At 38.7% G+C, this 24586-nt stretch overlaps 1 protein-coding gene across 3 annotated transcripts in view; it reads left to right on the forward strand.

Annotated features, from left to right (window-relative positions):
- PCSK5 (proprotein convertase subtilisin/kexin type 5) overlaps positions 1–24586 on the forward strand; it is a 404636-nt gene that overhangs the window by 221806 nt on the left and 158244 nt on the right. For all 3 annotated transcript variants that reach the window (XM_074330572.1, XM_019736691.2, XM_019736690.2), the window contains exons 11-12: positions 15665–15782; positions 17726–17914. In XM_074330572.1, coding sequence (XP_074186673.1) covers positions 15665–15782; positions 17726–17914 — 307 coding nt within the window. The remainder of the gene's footprint in view (positions 1–15664; positions 15783–17725; positions 17915–24586) is intronic.

Raw genomic sequence — 24586 nt, forward strand, 5'->3', positions numbered from 1 at the left:
GCATGCTGATATGATGTTGGTAGCTATGTTAAAGCTACATAATGCACCTTAATTGATAATCTGCCCATCATGTTTTTGAAGAAAGGTCAAAGTGAAATATTATTCATCTAGTCAGTGTCAGAGGTGAAATAGAATTAGATGTTTCCCTGCAGTCCTGATCTCATTTGCAGAAATAAGGCATTTAGTTTTTCTCTTGTATAACGTAAAGAAAAAGAGGAATGAAAGCATTTGATTCCACCTAAATCTGCTCACTGGAAATGCTACCTGATTTTCCTTCAATATTTTATGTTTTATACCCTGTGCTTTATGAACTCATAGTAATTAAATCTGTATTAACTTAAAACTTTTCATTTTGTATTTATTGATCATTGTATATATGAGCTTATCTTCTTGCTCAATTACAAAACAGATGTGAATCACACGTAATATAGAGATTTTACCTTTATTCTTTTGTCTGGTGGATGATTTACTTAAATATCTACATGGGAAGAGTAATATAGAACCCCTGACAGCAAAACGCTTGATCATTGCTTAATCTAGAGTCTTGTATCCAAAATATCCATTTGTCCCATCAGCATGTTTGACTCATGCCTACAAATACGTGAGGTTTAGAAATATTTTCTACAAATGAAAGCTGTTTTCTCCGTGATGGTCTTCAAATGATAGTGTTAGGTTTGTTAGACTTTGGGATGTTTTGTTTTGTTTGTTGTATTTTTTTTATCCTTAAGTACATAAGTTTACACATAAGCTTGTGTGTGGTTTCACACTTAAAATCCATCTTCAAAATAGAATTAAAATGTGTTTGCACTATATGACTAATATCTGTATACCGGATATAATTAGCTAATGAAGAGTATTATGTTTGAGTAGTTTTGTGGTTTTTCCGCAGTCTTAAGAACCTTTAAATTCTAGTAGAGAGTCTGTTGTTGATATTTCTTTTGGCCTTTGAGGAAGCCAATTAAAGTTTTTATATCTTGTTTTTTTATAGAATGTGGGTAACTAATACCAAACACAATGAGAAAGCTGAGTTGAATGAAAAGTGCTTTGAAAATGGAAAACACCAAACATAAAAAGAATCTTAAAAGTATGTTTTCATACACCATAGCTTCTACTCCCTGAAATGAGGATAAAGCTGTGGAACTATGTTGTGAATTAGAATGCTGTGTTTGGGGGTTGAAATTAATTAAGTTACCTTGAGTGCACTAGAGAAAATGTATTAAGGATTTTGTAACAAAATTATCACTAATATGTCTTCACACTTTTTTCTCTCATAATCTCATATTAGTGATTATAATCATATCTCAAACACAACTATACTTAAATTCTGTTTTGCAAATTAGTTTTAACATTTAAATGTCACCTTGAATTCAGTCTGTGAAGTCTTAAAGTTGTAATTAATTGCCTCAACATAGGAACTAATGATGGATATCTGAACTGCTTGTAGCTATCAACATCTTATTGACTGTCTAGTCATTGATACACAAAAGCTGTGAGTATAAAATATGATTCTTCAACAATATGCAAAAGCTTGTACACGTAAAAGAGAGTTAATGTCTCTTTTTGTGTGATCACCTGATGAGACTTGATTTCACTAATTTTAATGATGCTGGACTTCCCAAGTATTTTAAAATTTCTCTCAGCATATGAGTCTGGTCTCCTTAATGGTAGTAAATGTTGATATTTTATGGTTCCTATTGATGTTTTAGGCAAATATCAAAATCATCAAGCCTTAAACCCAGTGATTACACAGTGTGACCAATGAGAGCCAATGCTGTTTTCAGGCCAAAAGTGTGTTGTGACTATAAAGTAATGCAATGGATTTTTTTGAATCACTGATAACTGGATTCTGAATCCAGTTCCAAAATAAAATACCCACAAAGGATTTAAATCAGGACACCCTTATCAAAATCCCCCCACACACACACATTTTCTTACAGACTTTGAAAATTTAACAATCGTTTTCTTATGAGGCTTTGCATTTATTTAAAATAAAAAATAGCACAGCCGAGTATACAAACAAATAGTTTGTATTCTTTATTGGAGAAAATTTACATATATTAAAAAGCACCATTCTAAGTGTACAAATGTATACATCTATAACCATCACCACAGTCAAGAAAGATATAGAACATTTCTGTCCCCCCAAAAAGTTCTTTTGTGTTCCTTTCTCATCTCTTAGCCCCCCAGCCCATCCTATGCAACCAGGTATCTACTTTTTGTCACTATAGATTAGGTTGTCTTTTGTAGACTTGTATATAAATAGAATCATTTGAAAATGGATGCTTTCTCTCCATGTCATATTTTTGAGGTTTATTCCACGTCATTAAGTATAGGAGCAGCTCATTCCTTTTTACTGCTAAGTAGTATTCCACTCTAGGATCATGTCACCATTTGTCTACTTCCTTACTTTTTCATGGGTGGCTTTATTGTATCCAGTTTGGGTTTATAGTGAGTAAAACTGGTGTGGCTATTCATGTATAACTTTTTAAACATTAGACAGTCAGAAAAGGCCTCTTTTAAACAGAGATCCTGAGGTGGGAGGAAGCAATCCAAATGGCTAACCAGATGTAGTGTATTTCAGGCAAGGCATACAGCATACACTATTTATGTTCTCTATTTTTCTATAAGACTATTTAGATTTCAAAAAACAATAAATGGGCTCAAAAGTATTGGTAAAAAACATAATCTGCTGATCATTAATGAATTACATTAATGTCACTTACATAACCTAGACCAGAGAGGGTCTAGGTTATAAATATAAGAGGGTACAAGATGTTTGAGAACTTTAGAGTTACTGCTGGGAACTGAAGCTTGTCTGAAATAGTTTCTATAGTGGCTGCTCAGTTTAAATAGATGCATTATTTTATTTGCGTTTCTTGGAGGATTGAGGATTAAAACTGGGTAAGACAGCTATGGTGAAAACAGTCAAGGTAAGAGAGAAGAGAGAGGACCCATAGTGCAAAAAGGGCAGATATAGTGTGATGAGGAAAGTAATTTTAAAAAACTGACAGCAAAGCTACTTCAATCTTAGAATTAGGAGTTCTCATTTGATTTGAAAAACATTCTCGAGCCACTGCAGTGATTTTGAGCAAGTGAGTTGGATTGTAGTAATTACTTTCAAGCAAGTTGAATCTAGTTGCATGTCTGATGTCAGAAAGAGTTTTATGTCTTAAACTGATGGTGTAAATCCATTGGTCCTATGATATGTCGTACCAAATTACATGTCTGTAAGAAATTGACTTGCTAAAATGGATGAAAATTCTCTCGCAGTGATCATTTTATATTATCTTGCTTTGCAATTGTGTATTCCTGACCTTAAGGACTGTGAAATTCAGTGAAATTTTTTATCATCTCTTAGCCTCCTTCCAAATATGGAGAGTTATAGAGTTGGGAGATATGATCATCTTTGCTAAATTCTTTTTATTTTTAAGAAGAGAAAGAAATGATTTTTGAAATGGCTTTTTAATAAACCCAGGGCAAAGGGTGTGGTGACAAGATTGCTTCTAGAAAAATGTCACAAAAGAAATTGTTCTTTGAGAAGGCTTCACAAATTTCCTTTGGCCCGAGTCTTTTTGCTGGTTGTTATTGTCCACCATGACCTTCAGAAAGCCACTTAACTTCCAATATTTGAATTATTTTTCACATACAGTTGTATTCTTTGCATTTGTCATGCGACTTTGCAGAGATTTAAAGAAAATAAGTAACATTTTGCTGAGCCTCTTGAGTTGCTATAAGACTATTGCAGGTAGAGTGACAGAAGCATGTACAGTTTGTGAATTGCTTTTTCTCTTTCTTAAGATTTTCATTGATATTCTTTTTCTTGGCCTTAAAGCACACTTATAATCGTGTATAGCCCTCGGAAGGTGCAATGCTTTTTTTGAACACACCAGAGGCTACAATGTGTATGCTTTCTTAATATAGTGTGCAAGATAGTTTTGTCTGGAAATCGTTTGCTTCTTTTCATCTTTTACCTTCAGAAGTATCTTCAGAGCCAGCTTTGCCCTTCAGAGCCAGAGTTCTATACTGTGTATCTTAGAATCCTAAAACCCCCACTGAATTCCAGCCACATATGACTAAAGAATCAGAGGAGATCGCGAAAAATGCAAGAAATGTCTGTGATTGTATGATTGGAATGACATAGTGGGTTGCACAGGTTGTTAACTTGAGTGGAGACTGAAATCCAGCCTGTAATCCACTCACCCAGTCATGTGCCTCAGAGTGGGATTATGTCCACCTTAAAGAAGGGGGCACCTTTTGCTAATTCACCTAAGTCCCACCTGGGCAGCCCTGTTTCATTTTTCCCACAATTATCAAAAACACGGGCATCTTTTCTGAGGTATTTATTCAGAGATGGATTTGTTCCCCTTAACCTTCACTTATTGCTTCAACCTTGACTTTCACAGAAACTTCCCTAGTAAAGTAACTCAGTGTTACCAGAGTCAAACAGTTTTCCAATATCTGTGACGATCTCATCACTCTCTTTATCTCAGCTCTCTAGACAAAGTTCGAAGTAAAACCTTAGAATTTTATGTGAGTGTGAGTGCCAAGCACAAAACTATTATTCTTTTCATATTCTTTTTACATTCTCCCTTTTTCATGACCAAAAATGATTGAAGCTTCATGAATTCAAATGTATAATTTGGGGCCAGTAGGAGAAAATTTGTATTTGGGGTGAAAAGTCTATAAATATTGATGTCTACAGGCTACCTGAGCACAGGCCTAAGTTGTGCTTTATTTGAAGCTTCACGATTATCATCAAGCTGTCTTATGAAGGTCCTCCCAACAGACCGTATTTTCCTCCGAGGAATAGAGCTTTAAATGTGAAAGGGGAAGATGTGATTGAGGTCCATAGAAGAAACTCTGTTTTTGAAATTAGTACATGCGTATCAGTTTGGACTCTGACATGAGTAGGCCTAGCTCCGGCTGCAGCAGCAGTTCTCCGTCCCCCATCGGGGACGGAGAACTCTAACGTGCAGTGACCATGTTGAGACCGTGGGAAATGGGCACTCCTCCAGTTGTGAAAACTGGTTCAGGATCAATAAGATAGCCCAAATAAACAAGAAACTGAGGGTTTTATGACTGCATCTTTTTCAAGTACAATTTTAGTGAAGATGGCTTAGCCCATCCTTTTTTTCCTCTCCAGAAGAGATCTTTATATTGGTGCCAGTGTCTATAATATAAACCAGACTCTAAGATTCAAAAAGAAATCCTGAAAATTAATCCTGCCCTAGTTCTACGCATGACTTCCTAAGGCCACTGCATCTAGCAAGGTATAGTTACATGCCAGGCGATTGCTTTGCAGAATCCATCTGGATACGTCTTCTGTGAAATAAATAGATCCAGACTTTTATTTTTCTTAGAATCTCAATTCATACCCTTTACACACGTCCACATCTTGCTAGCCTTAGGCATTTTAAAGCAGTTAAATTTCTATCACACATCCCAATAATGGCTTCAACAGGCTTCTTTTTATGGTGTTATACCAAAAGACAAGGTCCACCCTAAAGTTTCCAGTTATCTTTGAAAGAGCCAAAAAGAAAGGTACTGTGATTGCTGCTGGATGTTAACAAATGGGAAATTGCTTTTGCCACTTAATGCCATTCTTCCATCTGTGCATGCCTGGTTAGCTCCAATTAAAAAAAAAAAATGGCCTAAGCATGAATAGAAAATAAAGTATCTTTTTCATATTAAAAAGATCTCCACAGTCAGGGAAAAATCCCTGGTAGAAATGACTGAGGAAGGTCAATTCTCAGCAAGAGTAGGGGAAAGGGTTATGGGCCAGATGTTAACTTTCCTTCCAAGCCCCACATATTTCTTTTTCTGTGCATGATATTTTAATGAGTTTTGAAGAAGAGAGCAGTTTTTAGGCAGCTGATTTGCAAAAGGCAAAGAGGATAAAAATGGTCCACTGTTCATGTGTGATATATAAATAAATACCTGAAATGTTTTACCCCCTTTGCCACCTTGTTGTTCTAAGGCTGAGGGTTGATTTGAGAAATTAGTTGAAATAAATACTGTGTCTTATAGACAGTAGTAACCAGTGGATACAAATATAATACAAAGAGTGTCCGGACATTTGGCTTTGAGTCCCTGTGACTTTGGGTGAGTTATTTTAATGTTCATGAGATTTTTCGTTTTTTCAGCTGTAAAATGTAAATAACATCTTGCCAATAGGATTGTTGTAAAGATTTCTTTAGCGAATATGTAATACAATGCATATGTAAGATATTATTTTTACCTCCCCCAAAAAATTTCTTCTAGACATCTTATTTTGGGAAGCATGCTTCATACATTAAATGCACTTCATTTTTTGTGAAAGATTAGATAAAATAGATAGATTTAATCTGATACTTCAGTGCATTTACTATTGCAACATTTTAACTAAGCATGCTTTTGTATCTCAAATCAGTTAAACCCTTATTATGTCCTAACAATACGTAGAACTTAACTCCTTGAATAAAGTGCATCCAAAAAAAGAAATATCCAGATCAACCAATCCTTGAAGAGTAAGGGATAATGCATCCATAGGTTAATTAGGAAAATTATCTTCTTAAAATGTCTGTAGGAGAAGAAAAATGTGTGTGGTGATCCATATGAAAAGATGCCAGTATGATGTACTGCATAACAACTTTCATTTTCTATGCTATCGGCCTGAGGGAAGGGTATTTGTGAATCACTCCTACAGAGACTCTGGCCCTGTGTTGGAGATGATAGCCTAAATAACCAGTCTTTATCAACTGGGCTTCTAGGAGAGATGCTAGCTAGCCCTAACACCCGCAAAGTGGGGTCCCTGGACCAACAATATCAACATCACCTGGTAACTTGTCAGATATGCAAATTCTGGGCCTTACCTCACAACTAATAGGTGGGACTGAGCAATGTATGCTTCCACAAGTCCATTCTGATACACATGCAAGTTTGGGAACCACTGACTCAAGTCATCCACTGTATGTAATGAATTAACTTATTTCTTGTGGATTTGAATGTTGCTAACAAAGTACCATCCTTACAAGAAATGAAAACAGTCTCTCAAATCAGCGGGTGGGGGGGGGCAGTTGTTTGTTTTTTGTTGTTTTGGAGTTTGGGTAAGGAGCCTTTTGTGGAAGGTGCTCTCAAAAAAGTCCCATTCCTTGTCGATCACTTAGCCATTTGTTCCCAGCTGCATTCAATTCTCCTCTCTGTGAATTGGACCATAATCCTCTGTTTTCAAACTTAGTAACCCCCATCTTGGATGGGGGGGTGGAAGGGCGGGCAAACTTTTCCATTATCTTACTGCCTTAGCTCGGTCCTTCCTTACACAACTGAAAATTTCCAACAAGTAGTCTAAATTAGCTGCTTCCATTTCCTTACTGTTCAGCCACTTTGTAATTCTCTGCAATTTTGTTTCGACTTCCACCTTTGAAGTGAAATTATTCTCTGAGACTTTCAGCCATTCCTACTTGCCAAATCAGAAGGCTGCTTGTTTTTCTCTGGGATTTCATGCTTTTGATCTACCCAGTCCAGATCTATCTTTCCTTGCCTTTTGTGATGCAAAGATGTAACCCTGTTCTTCTTTGACACTTGACTGATTCTTTTCTCTCCCTTCCTTTTACCTTAGCCATTCTCTGAGATCTGATGCTGAGCGCTCTCTCTCTCTCTCTCTCTCTCTCTCTCTCTCTCTCTCTCCTTCCCTCCCTCCCTCCCTCCCTCCCCCCCTCCTTCTCCCTCCCCACTGCCTCTCTCTCCCTTCCTTTCTCCCTGCCTCAAGCTCTCTCCCAGCCTCACTCACTCTCTACCTCTCACATACTCTTAATTTTTTAATTTCACTGCATTTCTTTCACATCCCTGCCTTCCTTTCAATTACAAGTCTCACCTCCTTATTAATGATTTTCAGTTCTGCATCTTCAACGCTGACTTCACCCATTACTAATCTTGAATCTCTGCACAAGACTCTCCCTATGTCATTTAAAACTCAGAACTTCCAAACATGATCTATCAAGCATCTTTTACAACTCCCTAAAACTTTCTAGAATATATCAATTAAATTATGTCATTTCCTTGATCATTGACTAATCATTGTCTCCGGATTGAATTCATCCACATGATTCCAGGCCCACATAACTTCCTTGAGGAAGCCATGGTTCCCAACATCCTGTTCCATTATACCTCCATGAATCCAAATCTTACTGAAAGATTTAAGAACCATCTCAAGTCTTATTTAGTCTAAGAGCATATGTAGTTCTCATTAATGGTCTGTCTGTCTGAGATGTTGTAGAAATTGCCTTAGTGTCCCTTAAGCTTCAATTCTGAGTTGAGTGTAAATGAAAAGCAATGTTACGAGAAGCCTTACATAGTGTTTTGAACTTATGAGGATGAATGTTAGCTTTCTTCCTAATGAGATGGTGGTATTTCCAGTTGCAAAGAATGATTTCTTCTCTGTTGTCACTCTTCTTTGTGCATTGCGATCATCATATCAACAGTGGGTCCGTATCACGTGAACCATAGATGTGTGGATGAATGAAATGACCATATCTTTGCAACCACTGTTAACCACTGAGTGTAAAAAGACTTGAAATAAATATCAACCAGATTTTCTATTTTATGATAAGGAAAAAGCAAAAGGAAAAGAAAGATTAAATGAAGAGTTATTTAAAAAGAATAATTCACAAGTAAGAACTTTGGCTGCTGGCTCATTAAGATCCCAGTCTGGTAATTGTTGGCTCAAGTTTTACACCAAGAAGGTCTAGGCTGGGAAGCTGACATATGGTCAATCCAATTTTCAATTAGCTTTTGCCCAAAGGCCCTTATCGTACATTTTTTATCTTGTCATCTCTGTCCAAACAAGCTTAGTTTCCTAAAAACAAGCACAATTGTGATCTGCATATACCCTGGGATTCCTGGCTGGGTCTCCCCAAGCTGGTAAAATAGATTTTCTACCTCCAATCTAGAAATACTAGTCAATTACCTTAAACAAACTTCTTACTTATTATAATCATATTGGAAGCAAATAAAAGAGGAATGTCCAGAAAAAAAGAAGAAAATAATTTGACTTTTTTTTTCTTTCTTTAAAGTGTAAAGAGGCCATTGAGAGAAAGCAGACATATCTCCTTATCTTAACTCTGTAAATGAAACATAATAATAAATATGCATTTTCATATATGCATATGTAATATAATAGTGTGTGTACACATTCATGTATAATGAAGTATATTGTACATGGAGAAGAAGGACTCAGCAGTGTTTTCCTAAACTCGCCTTACTTCATCTCTGTAATGACGAGCCTGTCTGACTACCTACAGCTGCTGACCAAACCCATCCCGAGAGGAGCTTTGAAGTGCAGACCCCACAGACAGCCAAGTATCAGTGTCTGGAAACTTTCCACATGCAAGTCCTCAGTAGCACTGGTGACGGCTGGCATGTTTGGATCTGGCTGGAGTTGTTACTAGAGCCTGAGATTTTAGGAAGAGCAAAAGAAAAATAAAAACAAACCATGCAGAATAAGGCAGGTGCCAGCTGCTCCGTTTTCCTGCCCTGAGGGAGTCTGCATTTTGCACTGTGCTATAGAAGAAAGCACGACAACTGTGGTTCTGATTCTCTAAAAAGCTTATGTGCCTTTCACAGTGAAATCAAAGGGTACGTAATGAAGAGATAGATGTTGAAGAAAGGGAATAATTCTGGAAGCATCCTGGCTTTTCATCTGTCCGAGATGTTTAAGTGAAGAAATGCTGACACAGGATGCCACTTTTTCATCCTTGCGAATCTTCCGGTTTATGTTGTGATATTTAGCTGTTTATTTTTACTTTAAAAAGGCAGTACTTAACCATCTACATTATGCATGTGAGACAGGGTGACCTAAAGAAAGTGTCGCAGGCCCTCTCATATTTCACCCCCTCCTATTCTGCACATTTGGCCTGGTTTGATTAATAGGTGTGGGAGGCACGGGGTCCCTGGTGGGAGCTGTTATTTCAGAGCAGGTGGCTCAGGGCTGTTGGGGATCAAAGAACCCAAAGGTGTGAGGACTGCACAGCTGCAGGAGCTCTTTGATCTCGGGTTGGAGTTTCTACCCACCCACAGATCAAGCAGCCCCCTCAAGACAGGAATGTGGGTAACTACCTTTTAGTCTGGTGGTTTACGTGTAGGTAGATGAGAACAACCACAGTCTGGTTGATGGCAGAGGATACCCGACGGTCGATCGTGGTTGGCTTTTCGTTCTCCCCAGGTTCGCTCTCATCCCGTTATTTCCTGCCACGTTTACCACTAATGCCCATCCCCTGTTGACCACTCACCCACACGCTGCCCACTCCAGGGCTGCTGGTTTCCTCTCTGCCACAGTGAACCACAGGCAGACCTGCTGATTGTTTAACCAGGAGGCTCCGTCCTGGCCCCTAGAATGTCCTCCCTGTATCTCCACCTCACTGAAGCGCTTGCTTGCACCAAAGCACCAATCGAACCTCACTTTTCCCCTCGTGGGTCCTCGTACCTGATTCCAAGCCTCAGCTAACATTTATTGAGTACCTCCTATACACCAGTCTCTGTTCGGTTCCTTCACATCCATTGTCTTTTTGACTGATTTCTTACTCTTTTGAAGTCTTTTTGTACTTACAGTGATTACACAGTTAGTGCTTTTAATTATTTCTTAGGGAAATCATAAAGTTACACTTGTCTCACCCCCTGCCTGACTGAGAGCACAAATCATTTCTGTTTCATTTGGACCCTCACTGTGTTGAATACATAGTAGGTGCTCCGTAGCCCCATGAGTGCGCTAATAACTGATGGGATAAGTTAGGTGCTTGTATTGGTGAAGTGTATTGAAATGAACACTTTCTAATAATCAAATACTTAAACCCAATTTATTGACCACATTCCATATCTTGGTGATTATGTATATCTTAACAAACACAAATCTAAGTTCAGGATGTCTGTATAGCCTCTAGTTAGTTACTAGATTATTGATATTAAAAGATGTGAGTTGTGTGCCAGTCCAAATAGCATGACATTATTATCTCAGTTCCATGTAGGGTGGCCACTCTCCTCCTTTGCCCATGAATGGGGGTTTCCTGGAACACAGGACTTGGCTAAAACCAAGACAACTCTAGACAAACCCAGACATTTAGTCACGCCAGTCATAAGAAATGATTTCCTCAGTGGAAGGAATTGGCTGTCCTTTTATATTAAATACTTGGGAATGGATGGCTGTTATTTAGTTGCTTTTTTTTCCAGTTACAAACAAAATTTTTGATTTCTCACAGGCGTCTTGACGGTTTTTGTTGTTGTTTGCTTGCCCTAGTTTACACTGGAAGCTGCGTAACATTGTCTGTACATCTGACAGCTGGTAGCAGAAAGGTTTACCTCAGGAAGCTCAGAAACTTCTTTAAAAATATTTTTTTAACCAATTCCTTTATTATATAGAGAGTGCTTTACTAATAGTCATTTTAGAGTCATCGTGAAATGTCCATTCAGTATATTTAAAAAGGAAAAAAAGATTTCAAGTAGCTGGCTCCAGTAAGGACAGTCAGCTAAAACAGATGAAAGTGTACCAAATTTCCCTGTTCATAGCTTCCTGTGCTCAGAAACTTTTTTTTTTTTTTTCAGCTAAGCTTTCTAGCTTTTCTTTAGAATTGGGTTTGTAGGCCTCCTCGCTAGAACTGTTATTTAAATTAACTGTTTCTGCTTTCAATCTATGCAATCATTTTCTTGTTCGTGTAATTAATTAATTAGTGATTAGTGATTAATTAGTTTCTCTCAGCACTTCTTGTCTCTTCAAAAAAAGAAAATATACCTGCTAGAGAACGTTATTTTCTTGTCCCTCTGACTGGTCCAAGCAGGGAAGCCTTTAAATAACTTTGAATAAATACTAGCTATACATCTAGTGTCAGACAATTGCATTCTTCATAGAATTTTGCATTTTACACAGTGCTTACACAGAGAGAGTTCCACTTGATCCGCGTCAAATAATTTCCAGGCTCAGGTTTTGCTCTGAGCTTGGCATGAGAAATGTGTATAAATAAAACTACTTTAGTTATGGAATGGCCATATCACAACCAGTTGTTTCCAAGGTATATTTTGCTATAATCATAAATTTTTAAGATGTGAATACTGGCTCTCTACTTGAATAAATTTTGAGGGTTAATGATGACTTTATAGGAGTCAGTTATAAAAAGAACAGACCTCCTAATTCCTCTTAACCATTCTCTTGTAAACACTTTATGCCACTTGGTGAATTAAATGAAATTTCTACTCTCAGTTGTGTTCATTCACTTCACAAATCTTTATGGAAGCTGTCCTCTAAGCCAGATGCTCTGCAGCCACCGGAGGGAAATCGTACTCCCCGTGGCCTATCATGGTAACAGTGGGATGTCAACACAGACTTGATTCGAATGGTCACCAAAAGGAAGATCAGTGTTTCTTAATTTATAGGTCATTTTAGAGTGTGGAAGCTGTATACTATATATTAAAAAAATCACATGTCAATTATAATTATATCTCAAAAAATGATTCATACTTCCAAACTATTTAATGGCTATTTTCCCTATTGACACCATGTTTTGAAGAAGTTTATCTGCCCAATACATTCATTGTGTAATTATTTTCTCATTAGTATTTACCAAACAAATAAATGCCAATCAGAAGTCATAGAGCTGATATATTGCTAGCCACTACCCCCCCCACCCAACTGAAAAAAGGAAAGAAATGTATTTCATTTTTTTCTTAGGCTGTGTTTCATGATTGTGGACAGACCAATAATTTCCAGTATTTTAAAATACTAAAAGTCTCCATTACTGACTCAACGGCCTTCATTGATCTAATCTAATTCCCTCATTTATTAATATTCTATTAATGCACTTTTTTTCTGTTGACTTACCAGTCTAGTTTAAATGGAGCTAGTGAGCCCCTTTTCTGAACATCTACCTTGAGAGTTGCATGGACGGACATTGTCTCTGGAGGTTAGGAATTGAATCGGAAAAGGAAACAAATTTATGGCCTTCGTAAAGACTCAAGGTGCTTTTCTGCTTAACTCAAGTGGATAACAGGCATGATGTGTTTGTTGTATTTGATGACTCTGTGTGTTAATTTATGTCCTAATAGTTGATAGGTTGACGGTTACTGGGGGTTGGGGTGGGGATACAGGAGCCAAAGCAGCTCACTGGATCCCAGGCAACCCCAATTTTACAGACCATTTAAAGCCCTTGCCTTCCCCAAGCTACCACCTACCCTCTTCCCCACCGCCGCATATACCAATCAAATCGGTCATCTTTTTTCCCTAAGCTGAGATAAAATAAGTTGTGCTCGTTTGAAACTACGTGACGCTAGCATGGAGGTATTTGGGTACTTTGCAGCTTTAGAGAGCCTGGTACAGCATCTTTGGCAACAATTTCAATTCCCCCAGGGAAAGAAAATACATTAGACTGTTCACAGTGAAATGATATAGGCTAAGATTAAGTGATAAGTGAGAACATAGGATTTACATGAACTTTAACAAAAAAATCTTCATGGATGGGTTTCCTTAAGCCCAAATTTGACATTTATCATGTATCATGTGGGCCACTCTCTCTCTTCTTTAACTAAGGAGGCAAAATTGCTTCACATAATATTATGTAACTAAAACTATATGTACAGAATTGTTAATGGCAGTTACCAAATTGTGATGAGGTTATTGGTGTTTTATTTTCTTCCTTCTTTTCTGGACTTATTTACAAGTTTTTGCAATGAACATGCGTTACTTTTTAATCAAGAAAATAAATAATTTATACTAAAATTAGCAAAAGTACACGTATAAAAATCATACATATATTCTTGCCATAGTAAAGTAATTTTATTCAGTTTTATTCAGTATGTTCTGACTGACTACCTCATATTATAATAATGAGCCCTACTATATTTGTATAGTTCTTTAAACAGATTTTTTTTTCACATGGGACATAGAATAATAATTCAGTAATGGTAATGGGATAGATAATATCCCAAAATGAGGAAATTGTGGGTTAGATATTTTATCTTGTTTTCCATGAATTATGTAATTAGCAAATAGCAGAAATAGAGCCATATTTCTGAATCCTAGCACAATTTTTCTTTCTTATATGCTATAATATCTTTTTTTCCAATATGTATAATGTTCTGCTAAGTCCCATGGAACATATGAAAAAATAAAGATCCAGTTCTGCCATCAAGCAGTTTATAATGTAGTTGGGAGAAAAAGGCATATGCTGACAAAGTTAATTAGCAATTCAGTTGAAGGCACAGATAAAAAGTGCAGTGTGTAATACAGTACCTGGAACATAAAGGCACTCAAGAAAGGATGGATGGATGGATGGGCAGGAGGGAAGATGGATTGACAAATTAATTAGAGTTATAAGACTATAAAGAAAAAAGTTCACTCATCACAGATGGTTGAATGTCAGTAAATATCTATTGATTTATATTGGCCAGAGAATATTTCAAGGAGGAGAAGACAGAATAGCTAGGCCTTCAGGAGGAGAGTTTGACTCTACAAAGAGGAGGAGTGAGGGTCTTCCAGGCTAAGGGCTCAGCATGAGCAAAGGCAGTGAGACAGAAAGAGCAAGATATAACTTTGAGTGTCATATCTTTAAAAAAGGAGTGACTTTTCTAAAGCAGAAGGTTTGGTAAGAAGGTTATTTTGAAAGTAGAATGGGACTAAATCATCAAACATCTTGAATTTCGAGCTGAAGTATTTAAATAATCCATAAACCTGGGCAGCTATGGAAATTTTTGTATAATATAATTAATGTTTTAAGGAAAATATTTTAGACAGCAAATCTGGTACAAGTATGACTTTGTATTAAATATGAAGATATGAGGGTTTAATACAAGGTGAAGATTTAAAGTATTCAACTGGGATTTCAAAGTACCTTTAGAGAGTTGATCTTGCTGTATCATCATTAAAATCTTCCTATATGTAATTGAAGTTTCTGAGACAGTTACGTCAAATTCAGCTTTAAATCAATAGGTACTCTCATTGAGAACTAAAAGATTACCACATGTGAGGATAAGAAGCTGGCATGAAAGTCTAGAGGCCTCCAAATATTTCATGCATAAAGTTTAATAAATTTTTCATATGTTAGAGGAGAAGTAATAATTTATATCTTCTGGGATATTCAACCTAAATACTAGACATGTCAGAAAACTGGTATTTCTTGCATGTAATTTCTTATTGCACGAGGAGAAGTCGTATACATTGTCACTGCTATTTAAACCATTAATGATTTTATCTTCCAAAATCAATTACATCATCACATGACTACAAGTGGTTAACTGTGAGGCGTTTGAGAAAACTATGTGGGTTAGAATCCAGCCCAACCACTGAATGCTAGTCAATCCCAGCCAAGTTTCTCTCTGTTTCTCTCATCCATGAATGATGATAATAATAACACTAACACCTTAAGATTGTTGGGAGGATTAAATGTAAAAATATGCACTAGTGCCTGCCATATAGTAACAATTCATAAATGATAGGCATGTTACTAGTAATGACACATAATCAATGAGTAATGTACATTCCTCTTATTTTCTTGTGATTGTTTACTTGTTTCATTTGTTTTTAAATCACTGCTAGAAAGCAAGCTAGGGATGTGCCTGGGTTCTCTTCTGAGTGAAATTGTAAGTCAACATGCATAGCCTAGGTGGCTCCTAACCACGGTAAAGCTGACCAGCCTCTTGCTTTCCGTAGTGAGCCATCTCTATGGATTTGGACTGATGGATGCAGAAGCCATGGTGATGGAGGCGGAGAAGTGGACCACGGTTCCCCAGCAGCACGTGTGTGTGGAGAGCACAGACCGACAAATCAAGTAATATTTGCTGCAAGCAGACAACATGACAGGGCCTTAAAGAGAGCAGGCCAGTGCAAGTGCTCAAGATAACCCTTTGTGACGCATGGAAGCTAAAACCTTGTGTAGTTTTTTTCTAATGTAATTATAAAATGCTAATAGAATGCCTAGCATGCTAAGCTGTTAAATTCACACTAGCAGAACCCAAGGATCTTTAAAACAAGATCTATTAAGAGAGAATTTGGGGGGACCCCTAAAGTTTGGGCATTCTTAAGGTTTCTACTCTGTCAGTGCTTCTATTTGGTGGTGCAAGTATTCCCCAAAAGTCATTGTGCTCCAAAAAGCTAAACCTTATGTTCTGGAAACGTGATTACATACCGTGTAATTCTCCAAAGAGTGGCTAAGTACGCAGTGAGTGAAATTGCAGTTTATTCAGTGATTTCAGGGCCTATTCCCATGTTCCAGCTGCACAAACTTGGAGGCTGTGCTGGCAGGATTTACCAGCCGTAGTGTGAAGTCTCTCCTAGGTGCTGAATTCAAAGAGTAGGATTGTCATGATTTTATTGGTATTTTGCTTTTGGCTTTCTTTTTAGAGAGTTGGCTCCCAGAAAAAAATTTAGGAAACCAGAGCCATTATAATTCTTGAGGAAATTTGTTAGGAAGCAGAAATAAATAGATGAAAGTGTTTTGTTTGTTTGTTTGTTTTCCTGTTCTACTCTTGTGGCAAAGAATAAGAGGAAATGATAAAGGAGTAAAAAGTTAACCAGTATTTATGGAGTACTTATTATGGGCTAAGCCAAGTTCTAGAAACTTCATGTGTGTTTTCTTATTAAAACTTTATAAGAACTTGGGTATTATTGCCACTTGATAAATGAGGAAATGCAGTCAAATGGAATATTTGTTTATTCATTCACAAATTCATTTACCAATTCGGCAACTATTTTTCTTGCACTTACTGGATATCAAGCACTGAGCTAGATATTAAGGATAGAAAGGGGAAATAACAGGCAGGAACAAAAAAACTTAACAAAAAAAAGAAATTAAAAAAGCAAGAAGAAAAAGGATAGAAAGGGGAATAAGAAATGCTTCCTGCCCTGTGGAGCTTACAGCCTAGTGGGAATTAAACCAAAAAATATAATAAATAGATAATCACAGATTATAATAAGTGAATGGGGAAATACAAAGGGGGGGGCATATTTTTCCGATGGTTCAGTGACAGTCTCAGAGAGTGAAATTTAAGCTTTGACCATGAAGCAAGAGGAAGAGTCAGCCATATAGACAGCAGCAAAAACGAAAAGGCCTTGAAGCAGAGTAGTGCGTGCAAAGGCCCTGAGGTGGGAAACTTGAATTATCCCAGAACTTGAACCGATGCCAGTATGGCTGGAGCCCAGTGTTCTAGGAACAATGGCACAGAAGGAAGCTACTGAAGAAGACAGGAACCTGTAGGCAAGAGGAAGAGTGTGCCCATGGGTTACAGAGCAAGGAAATGGTAGACCAGGGTCAAATCCCAAAGCCATGCTAATCCCCAAGCTTTCACTGTACCACAGTACCCTATATCAGTGGCTCTCAAAGTGTATTCCAGAGATCAGCAACATCACTGTCACCCAGGAACTTGTTAGCAATGCTCATTCTTGGGATCCACCCCAGCCTTACTGACTATACTCTGGGGCCTGGGCCCAGCAACCTCTATTTTAATAAGGTGAGATTCTCAAGTTTGATATCCACTAGCTGCATGAAGATAAAAGAACCTTAATTCCCCTTTTCCTCTCACCTGCATCTTTCTCACTGTCTAACCAGTGTTAATCCTTTAAATGACCCAATCTTTTGGGTGATAGTACTGTGTCCTTTAGTATCCAGCAACTAGCTGCTTACATTACATCATGTAATCTCATGCTAGGCCTGCGGGATCTCTCAGCCAAGCTGTGCCATGGACTTTGCTCAGACTCCCTGTCTTTCTGTTGCAGGACAATTCGCCCCAACAGTGCAGTGCGCTCCATCTACAAAGCTTCGGGCTGCTCTGATAACCCCAACCACCATGTCAACTACCTGGAACATGTCGTTGTGCGCATAACCATCACCCACCCCAGGAGGGGAGACCTGGCCATCTACCTGACCTCGCCCTCAGGAACCAGGTCCCAGCTTTTGGCCAACAGGTACAATGATGTCCTTAGCCCACCAGTGTGTAGGAATCAGACTGACACTCAGCTATTCTTTAGGGAAGAAAGGGTCAGCAGCTACTTACTTACTTAGAAACTGAGGGGGCACTTAGGTGTCATGATGGGACTGTCATAGCTCTCACTGCCCACACATAAGTACAAAGTGGGAAGCTACCTAGAATCTATAGGCATAAAACAGTATACAACGTCTAATAGTTAGGTAATATAAAAAGGATGCTGCAAAAAAATTGAAAGCCACCTGTTGTTCTTTATCCTAAAAAAGAAATACAGAGCACTAACTCCTTAGGCCTCTGGGATTCTCTCCCCTGCCCTTAAACATTTGCTGGCATTTAGGGCAGATTAACTGAATTCTCTTGCCCAAGCACTTTCCAAAGTTCAAGGAAATTATATTTGTTTTAAAACAGGTATTGGCAAGTTTTTTTCTGCAACGAGCCAGTTAGTAAATGTTTTGAGCTTTGCAGGCCATGTTTCTGTCACAACTACTCAACTCTGCCATTAAGAGTGCAAAAGCCACTGTAGACAATATTAATGAATGGGCGTGGCTGTGTTCCAATAAAACTTTATTTACAGAAACAGGCAGCAGGCCGTTTTTGGCTTCAGAACTGACTATAGTTTGCTGACCTCTGTTTTAAAAGTTGACCCTTTAGTCTTTATTGCCCAAGGGGGCAAGAGGGCACCCAGTTTCTCTTCTTAGCCTCTTTCCTTCTCCCCACTCCCTCCAAACATTTCTCCAGCAGGTAATTGTATTGCCAGGATCCTTCTGAAAGGCCAGAGTGTTCTAGCACAAGTTTTCTTTTGCTCCCCTGGCTTTTCGAGTGGTTGGGAGCATGGGCGGGGGTGTTTGTCAGCAAGTGGGACCAGATGGGGAAATGTCAGGTTGTCCTATACACCTCATTCCCATTATGGTTCTAAAATAAAAACCACAACCAGAAGCCTAAAAGGTTCTTTAATTCGATTTTCTTCTCCAAGAGAACATTTAATGGTAGCAAACAACCTTATCGTCAATGACACATAGAGTCCAAATGAAAGCCAACCTTTTATGTAGACACAGCCACGTGTCCACATGCCAGGTGACCATGGCAGCAGGGATCTTTGTCAAACCAGAGGTGTTGAGAGTCCAGGAGACAGTGCAAGTCTGCAGAACCGAAAGTGGGACTGAGTGATTGCCAGTTGCTTTTCAAAATCCCCAAACTTCATCTGCTATAGGATTATGAGAAAAAAGAAAGAGCAACAAATAGCACTTCTAGGTGATATTGCCCAGGAGTACAGATTCTAGAATTTTCAAGTGCATTTTACTTCTGTGCTTGGAAGACTTGCTGTATTCTTTAAAACCTCACGTCTTCCATTCGGACATGGGGAGACTTGGGCTTAGTATTTATGAAGCAAAGCTTAGCCAGAAAAAGTGTGTGCTGGTGCACAGAACAGACAGATGCTTTGGCCTCAGCTCGCTGAGCATGCCCTTCTCCCTACACAGACAGGGGTCTCAGCTGTTGTCAGCCAGGTAGTTGTCATTACCTGCCTGATGCTTCTTTCCAGCAAGCAAGGCCTGAAGATGCACAGTTACATGATTCCTTGGAGATCACAGCAGCTTATTACCACAGCCAGGGAAGACCTTTTTCTCTGCTTTTTTTTCCTTTTCTTTTCTTTACCACTACTCATCTGTGTTGAACTTGAAAAATTATCTAGGTGAAACATTGTGAAGTGCAAAGGTTTGCTTCACACATCTGTGGCTCTTAAGTCTCAAGCCCCCTCCATTCTAGAAAAACAACCCTTTCTCAGTTGCTGTTTGCTTGGAAAACTCAGCCTCCTCAGACTTTCCAGGCTCTTCCTGCATATTTTGGAATTTTTTGTTGGCTTCCCCCAAAATGACTTCAGAGAGGAAACTTGTGAGCAGAGGCGCTGTGGATTCCGTCACAGGCATTTGGTGGATTACAAGGTCACTGGCTTCAGTTGCACATGCATTCTTCAACAGCGGACATCTGCTTTACTCTTTGCAAAGTGCTGAACCCAAGAGTACTTCATATCTGTGTCAGAGAAAAGAAACAGGCATTTCAGACACTCGGTGACTGACGGTCATAAGGTTTACCTCAATTTCCCTGATCAAGACCCCCTGGGAATAAGATTTGCACCCAGAGTGCAAGTCTTCTGGGTCTGGAGCATTTCTTAAAGTGCTGCTCTTTTGCATATCTTCCATCTCACTGCTGAAAGTAAGTAACCACCAAAAAAAGCTCGACAGATTGGAGTAGAGGAAGGGGGCTGGAGGACGAGAGATGTGAAAGATGTTATGAATTCATTTGTCTACAGTTCCCAAAAAACATTGTTCTGAGCAGCCGATTCCTTAAATGTAAAACAGCTGCACCGGGTCCCAAAACCACATATGGCCACCTTCCAGGGCCTGGCTCTCCTGTCCTTTTGTGCTTGACACTAGTAGCATCCCTCCTACCGAGGCAGCTAAGGAAAGACCGTTTCTTTTGGCATTTTCTCCTTCTGGCATATTCTAAAGCTTTAATTTTATGAGAGGAAATCTCTACTCAAAACCTCTCAGTCTCTGACCTAGTGGTACGGCGTCCTTGTGTCCTGTCATATTGGCCTTGTTTCAAAGCACATTCCCACGATTGGGAGCTGAGGACAAGGAGCATAGAAAAAGGTGGGGAGGGAGCTAAAGGAAGACCTCCTTCGCTCCTGGGGTCCTTCCTGTTCGTCTGCAAGGCAATAACACTTTACCTCAAGGAAAAGGTGAGTTGGGTCAGGTTTTAGAAGTAAGTTCTCTCTCCAAATTTATTAATGAGAGCAATAAATAGTTCCCCTGTTGGATACTTACTGATCTTTCCTTCAAAGAAATCAAGATTTCTGAGGACCACATAAAGAAAAGAACACTATGCAGTTAAAAGATAGGAATTCTGAAAGGTTTAAAATACAAAGTTTCCCTCGTGGGGGTCACTTGAGATGAAGAGGTAGAGCTGTGGTGCCAAAGGGTCATCCCCATTTGATCTCTCCTGTTCCTTCATGAGGTGTGATCTGTTCCACGGTGGACTGTGTGTTGACTGCTGTGAGAAGGAAGGATGCTGAGAGCCAGCTCAGACCCCGAATCTGAGGCTCACTCGGTGTCATCTCCCCATTCTGGTGCAAAAATCAAACACATTGACAATAAGGGAAAACCAGGGAGAGGAAGACCTGAGATGACCGTGACGGCCCCTCCCTTATTACCTGTGACTGTTCTCCTTTTCAATATTGACAAAATAGGTGTCACAGTCTTGGAACCTGAAAATGTTAGTCGTAAGATTAAATTCCCAAAGGAAATAAAGGGGCCATGGTCAGCTTTCAAGAAGTCCTTAGTTTCCTAGACATTCCTGTGAGGAATTTCTTCAGTATTGTGTTTCCCCTCACCGCAGAAGTTCCTTGGGAGTTGATTTTCCACAAAGTCCTTGAACGCTTTAGGTTTGTGTGGGCCGTCTGGAGCCCCTCAGTGCCCCCCTGTCCCGGCTGACAGGGCACTTGCTAGAACTCCTGTGGAGAACAGCTGTTGGAGGAGGAGCCGTTTACCCAAACATCTGCAGGTGCTGAGCCCTGGAAGGCACTCAGCAGCATTCAGAACTAGTCCAACTTGAGCTCCGTGCCCAATTAGCCCAGCAGGCAAGCACCCTTGGCAAGCCAGGTTGATAATTTAGTGGGTGGGAGCCCTGAATAAACAGAGCAGTCCCAGAATGGACAAACGGTTAGTTCCTTCTCTTCCCTTTGTTTTCCCCTGCCCTGTCACCCTTTTGGTCCTCCTCTTGGCCTGTACACCCACCCTGCCTAACAAAAAGCCAGACTGAATAATCAGCACAAACGAGAGAGGTCCAACATCGTGGGGGGAGCTAGGTAGGCTTCAGTCCCTTAAAATGTTTTTAGACAAGAGCCACATTCGATATCAGCCTTTGTTCTATGGCATATTCAAATTCTGCCTGTGTCAAATTTTACACACAAAAGCTTGTTCTATCAGGTTCTTCCTTCAGCTGCATTTGTTGTAGAATTATGAAAAGCTGTCATCATCTTTTTTCTACTCTAAGTCTCCCCCTCCCCCAACTCATTGAGTTTTAGATTTAGTTTAGCTTGTTGGCTCTCTGTTCCAAATTTTGGCCTCTGACTGAAAGCTGAGACTTTGCCTCCCTTTCTAAATTTGATTACAGCTGAATATCTCTGCTTCTAATTATGATCTTAAGTAGAGAGGAGGTTCACTTTCTAGACTGTAAAACCTATAGCGTTCTATAATTAACTATGTTTAAATGCGGTGTTTATATTTGAATCATTTTTGTCACTGCCCTACCCAAATGTTCAATGACAAAACTGACATTTGTAAAGTGTCATGCAATATAGATGCATTTGTTACTTGCAGTATAAATTACACTTTTGCAGTGAAAGTTTTACATTCCAGTAAGGCCTCCCCATGAGACCCCTCTTCCTTCATTCAAAATGAGGTACAGGGCCTTGGAGTTAGACGGAATTGGGTTTGTCCTGATTTCATCAATTTTTGCGTTTGACTTTGGAACAGTGATTCTCTCATCCAGAAAATAGACCTAATCGTATCTGCGTCACAAGATTGTTACAAGTATTAAATAAGATAACATAAGGCTAGTCCTCTGCCCAGCCCCTGGCATAGTAAGCATTTAATAAGAGCTAACCTTTATTTACGCTGTGCTTTTCAAAACACCTGGTGAATGACTCAATCCAACACAGATGGCTGGGCCCCTTTCCCAGAGATTCTACTTCTGTAGGTCTGGGGTGAGGTCCATGAATTTGCATTTCTAATAAGCTCCCAGGTGATGCTGACACTGCCTGTCCACAGAGCACTTTTTAAGCAGCATCAATTTTAAAGATCATCCAGCTTTTTCGTACACATTCTTGTTATTTTTGTGTCATCAAAAGACTTGTGAGCAGTATGTGCTGGATGCTGTGCAAGTAATTTACAAAGGAGTTTAAAATATAAAGCAGATACTTAGATAAAAGCCGTCGACTATACAATGGAATAAATCTTCAAAAATATTAAGTACTTACATCATATACCCACAAAAAGAAATGCATTTTGGGACTGTTGAGTTAGTTATTAATAGTATGCATGTTGAAAGTAAAAAAAAAAAAAAAAAAAAAAAAATGAAACACCTCATCTTTTTAGGTATTCTAGAACCTTTCTCTAAACCTTTCTTAAAGAAGTGATTTAGATTATGAAAGAGAATGACTTAATAGTGTTTTTAAATACCCTATTTCAGAAACAAAGTATTTAAAACTTAAAAAAGCCAACATCTAAAAAAAAATGAAACACTGAAGTACAATTGAGCCAAATGAGTGCTTGAAGCATTCTATAAGCTCTAACTTAAATTGTGATGAAGCACTTAAAAAAAAAAAAATTTAAAGAGAGAAAACTTCCAAAAATATTGGTCTAACATCTGATTCTGTAGTGAACATAAATATTGTTTGCTTAGTAGTGGATGATTCTGAAAGTAAGATCCATTTACAATTTCAGAAATAATTATATAACACATAGCTGTCAGTATGTATAAAATGTCTTGTTAAATAACTGCCATAACATCATAGAAGAATGTTGTAGCCTTGATAGACTGGCTACACTCTTTAAGTGAGAAAGAGCGGCAGGGGGGAAAGCTTATGGTAATTATATGAGTTACTTCCTGAGTTAATTCTTCAAAAGGATGTACTACACTTAATGGCAGTCTTTTCTACCACGTATCATCCAAAGTAATTTATTTGAAACCGCTCACAGGGATAGGGCTGTGGGGCACTGTTTTAATAACTGGATGCATAATTTGTGTCACCACATGCATATATCATTTCATCAAGCTCAGATTATGAAGTCAGCTTGGACAGAACAGTGTTTCACTGCAACAGAAGATGTAGATATAGACATGGAGTTAATCTGCTCCAGCTTTCAGCACACTGGCCCTGCTTTATTGACATTTTATCCATACTAATAATGTTGGCATGTATCTGGTTTCTGCACTGTTGGCACAGCACTGACGTTCAAATTGAGCATTGGACTTTTAAGTTGATGTACAGAGACCACACAATTAGAATCTTCTTAGCAGGTGTCCAGTGGTTTGACACGTGATTGTCTTGAGAAAGTATGCCCCTTGCAACACAAATCTAGTCTACTAGTGACATTGCTCTTTGTTATATGCAGATAACACAGTGTTTTTAAATGTTACAGTGCTAAAAATAGGGAATAGTTTAAGTATTGAATCAGAGTTAAAGGACAGGGTGAGGTTAGAAAACTGAATGCCCAGCTAGTTGAAACAACAGTAATCAGTGTCTATTTCTTTCCCCATCAACTCTTTTAGCAAAATGTAATGATTGTGTTTGGCCACATTTTTATTCCTCTCCTCAACTTTTATGTCCGTATGAAAGTAATGATCATTCCAGCTCTGCATAAAGTGAAGAGACCACGGGGTAACTGGTTAGCCAGATAGACAGAGCCTGTTTATATGTGGGCTTTGAAACGCTTATTTGAATGCTGATTTATGAATATTTATTCTTGGCACCGAGTTTATATTTAATTTTTGTTCCCAATATGATTTAAACGTGATTGGTAGCAATGGAATGATTTTCAAAGGTACACAGGAAAGGGTGGAAGGAAAGAAACGTAGGGTCTTGCTAATC

Source organism: Rhinolophus sinicus, linkage group LG04 (assembly GCF_036562045.2).
Source record: "Rhinolophus sinicus isolate RSC01 linkage group LG04, ASM3656204v1, whole genome shotgun sequence".
In the NCBI taxonomy this organism is placed as follows: domain Eukaryota; kingdom Metazoa; phylum Chordata; class Mammalia; order Chiroptera; family Rhinolophidae; genus Rhinolophus; species Rhinolophus sinicus.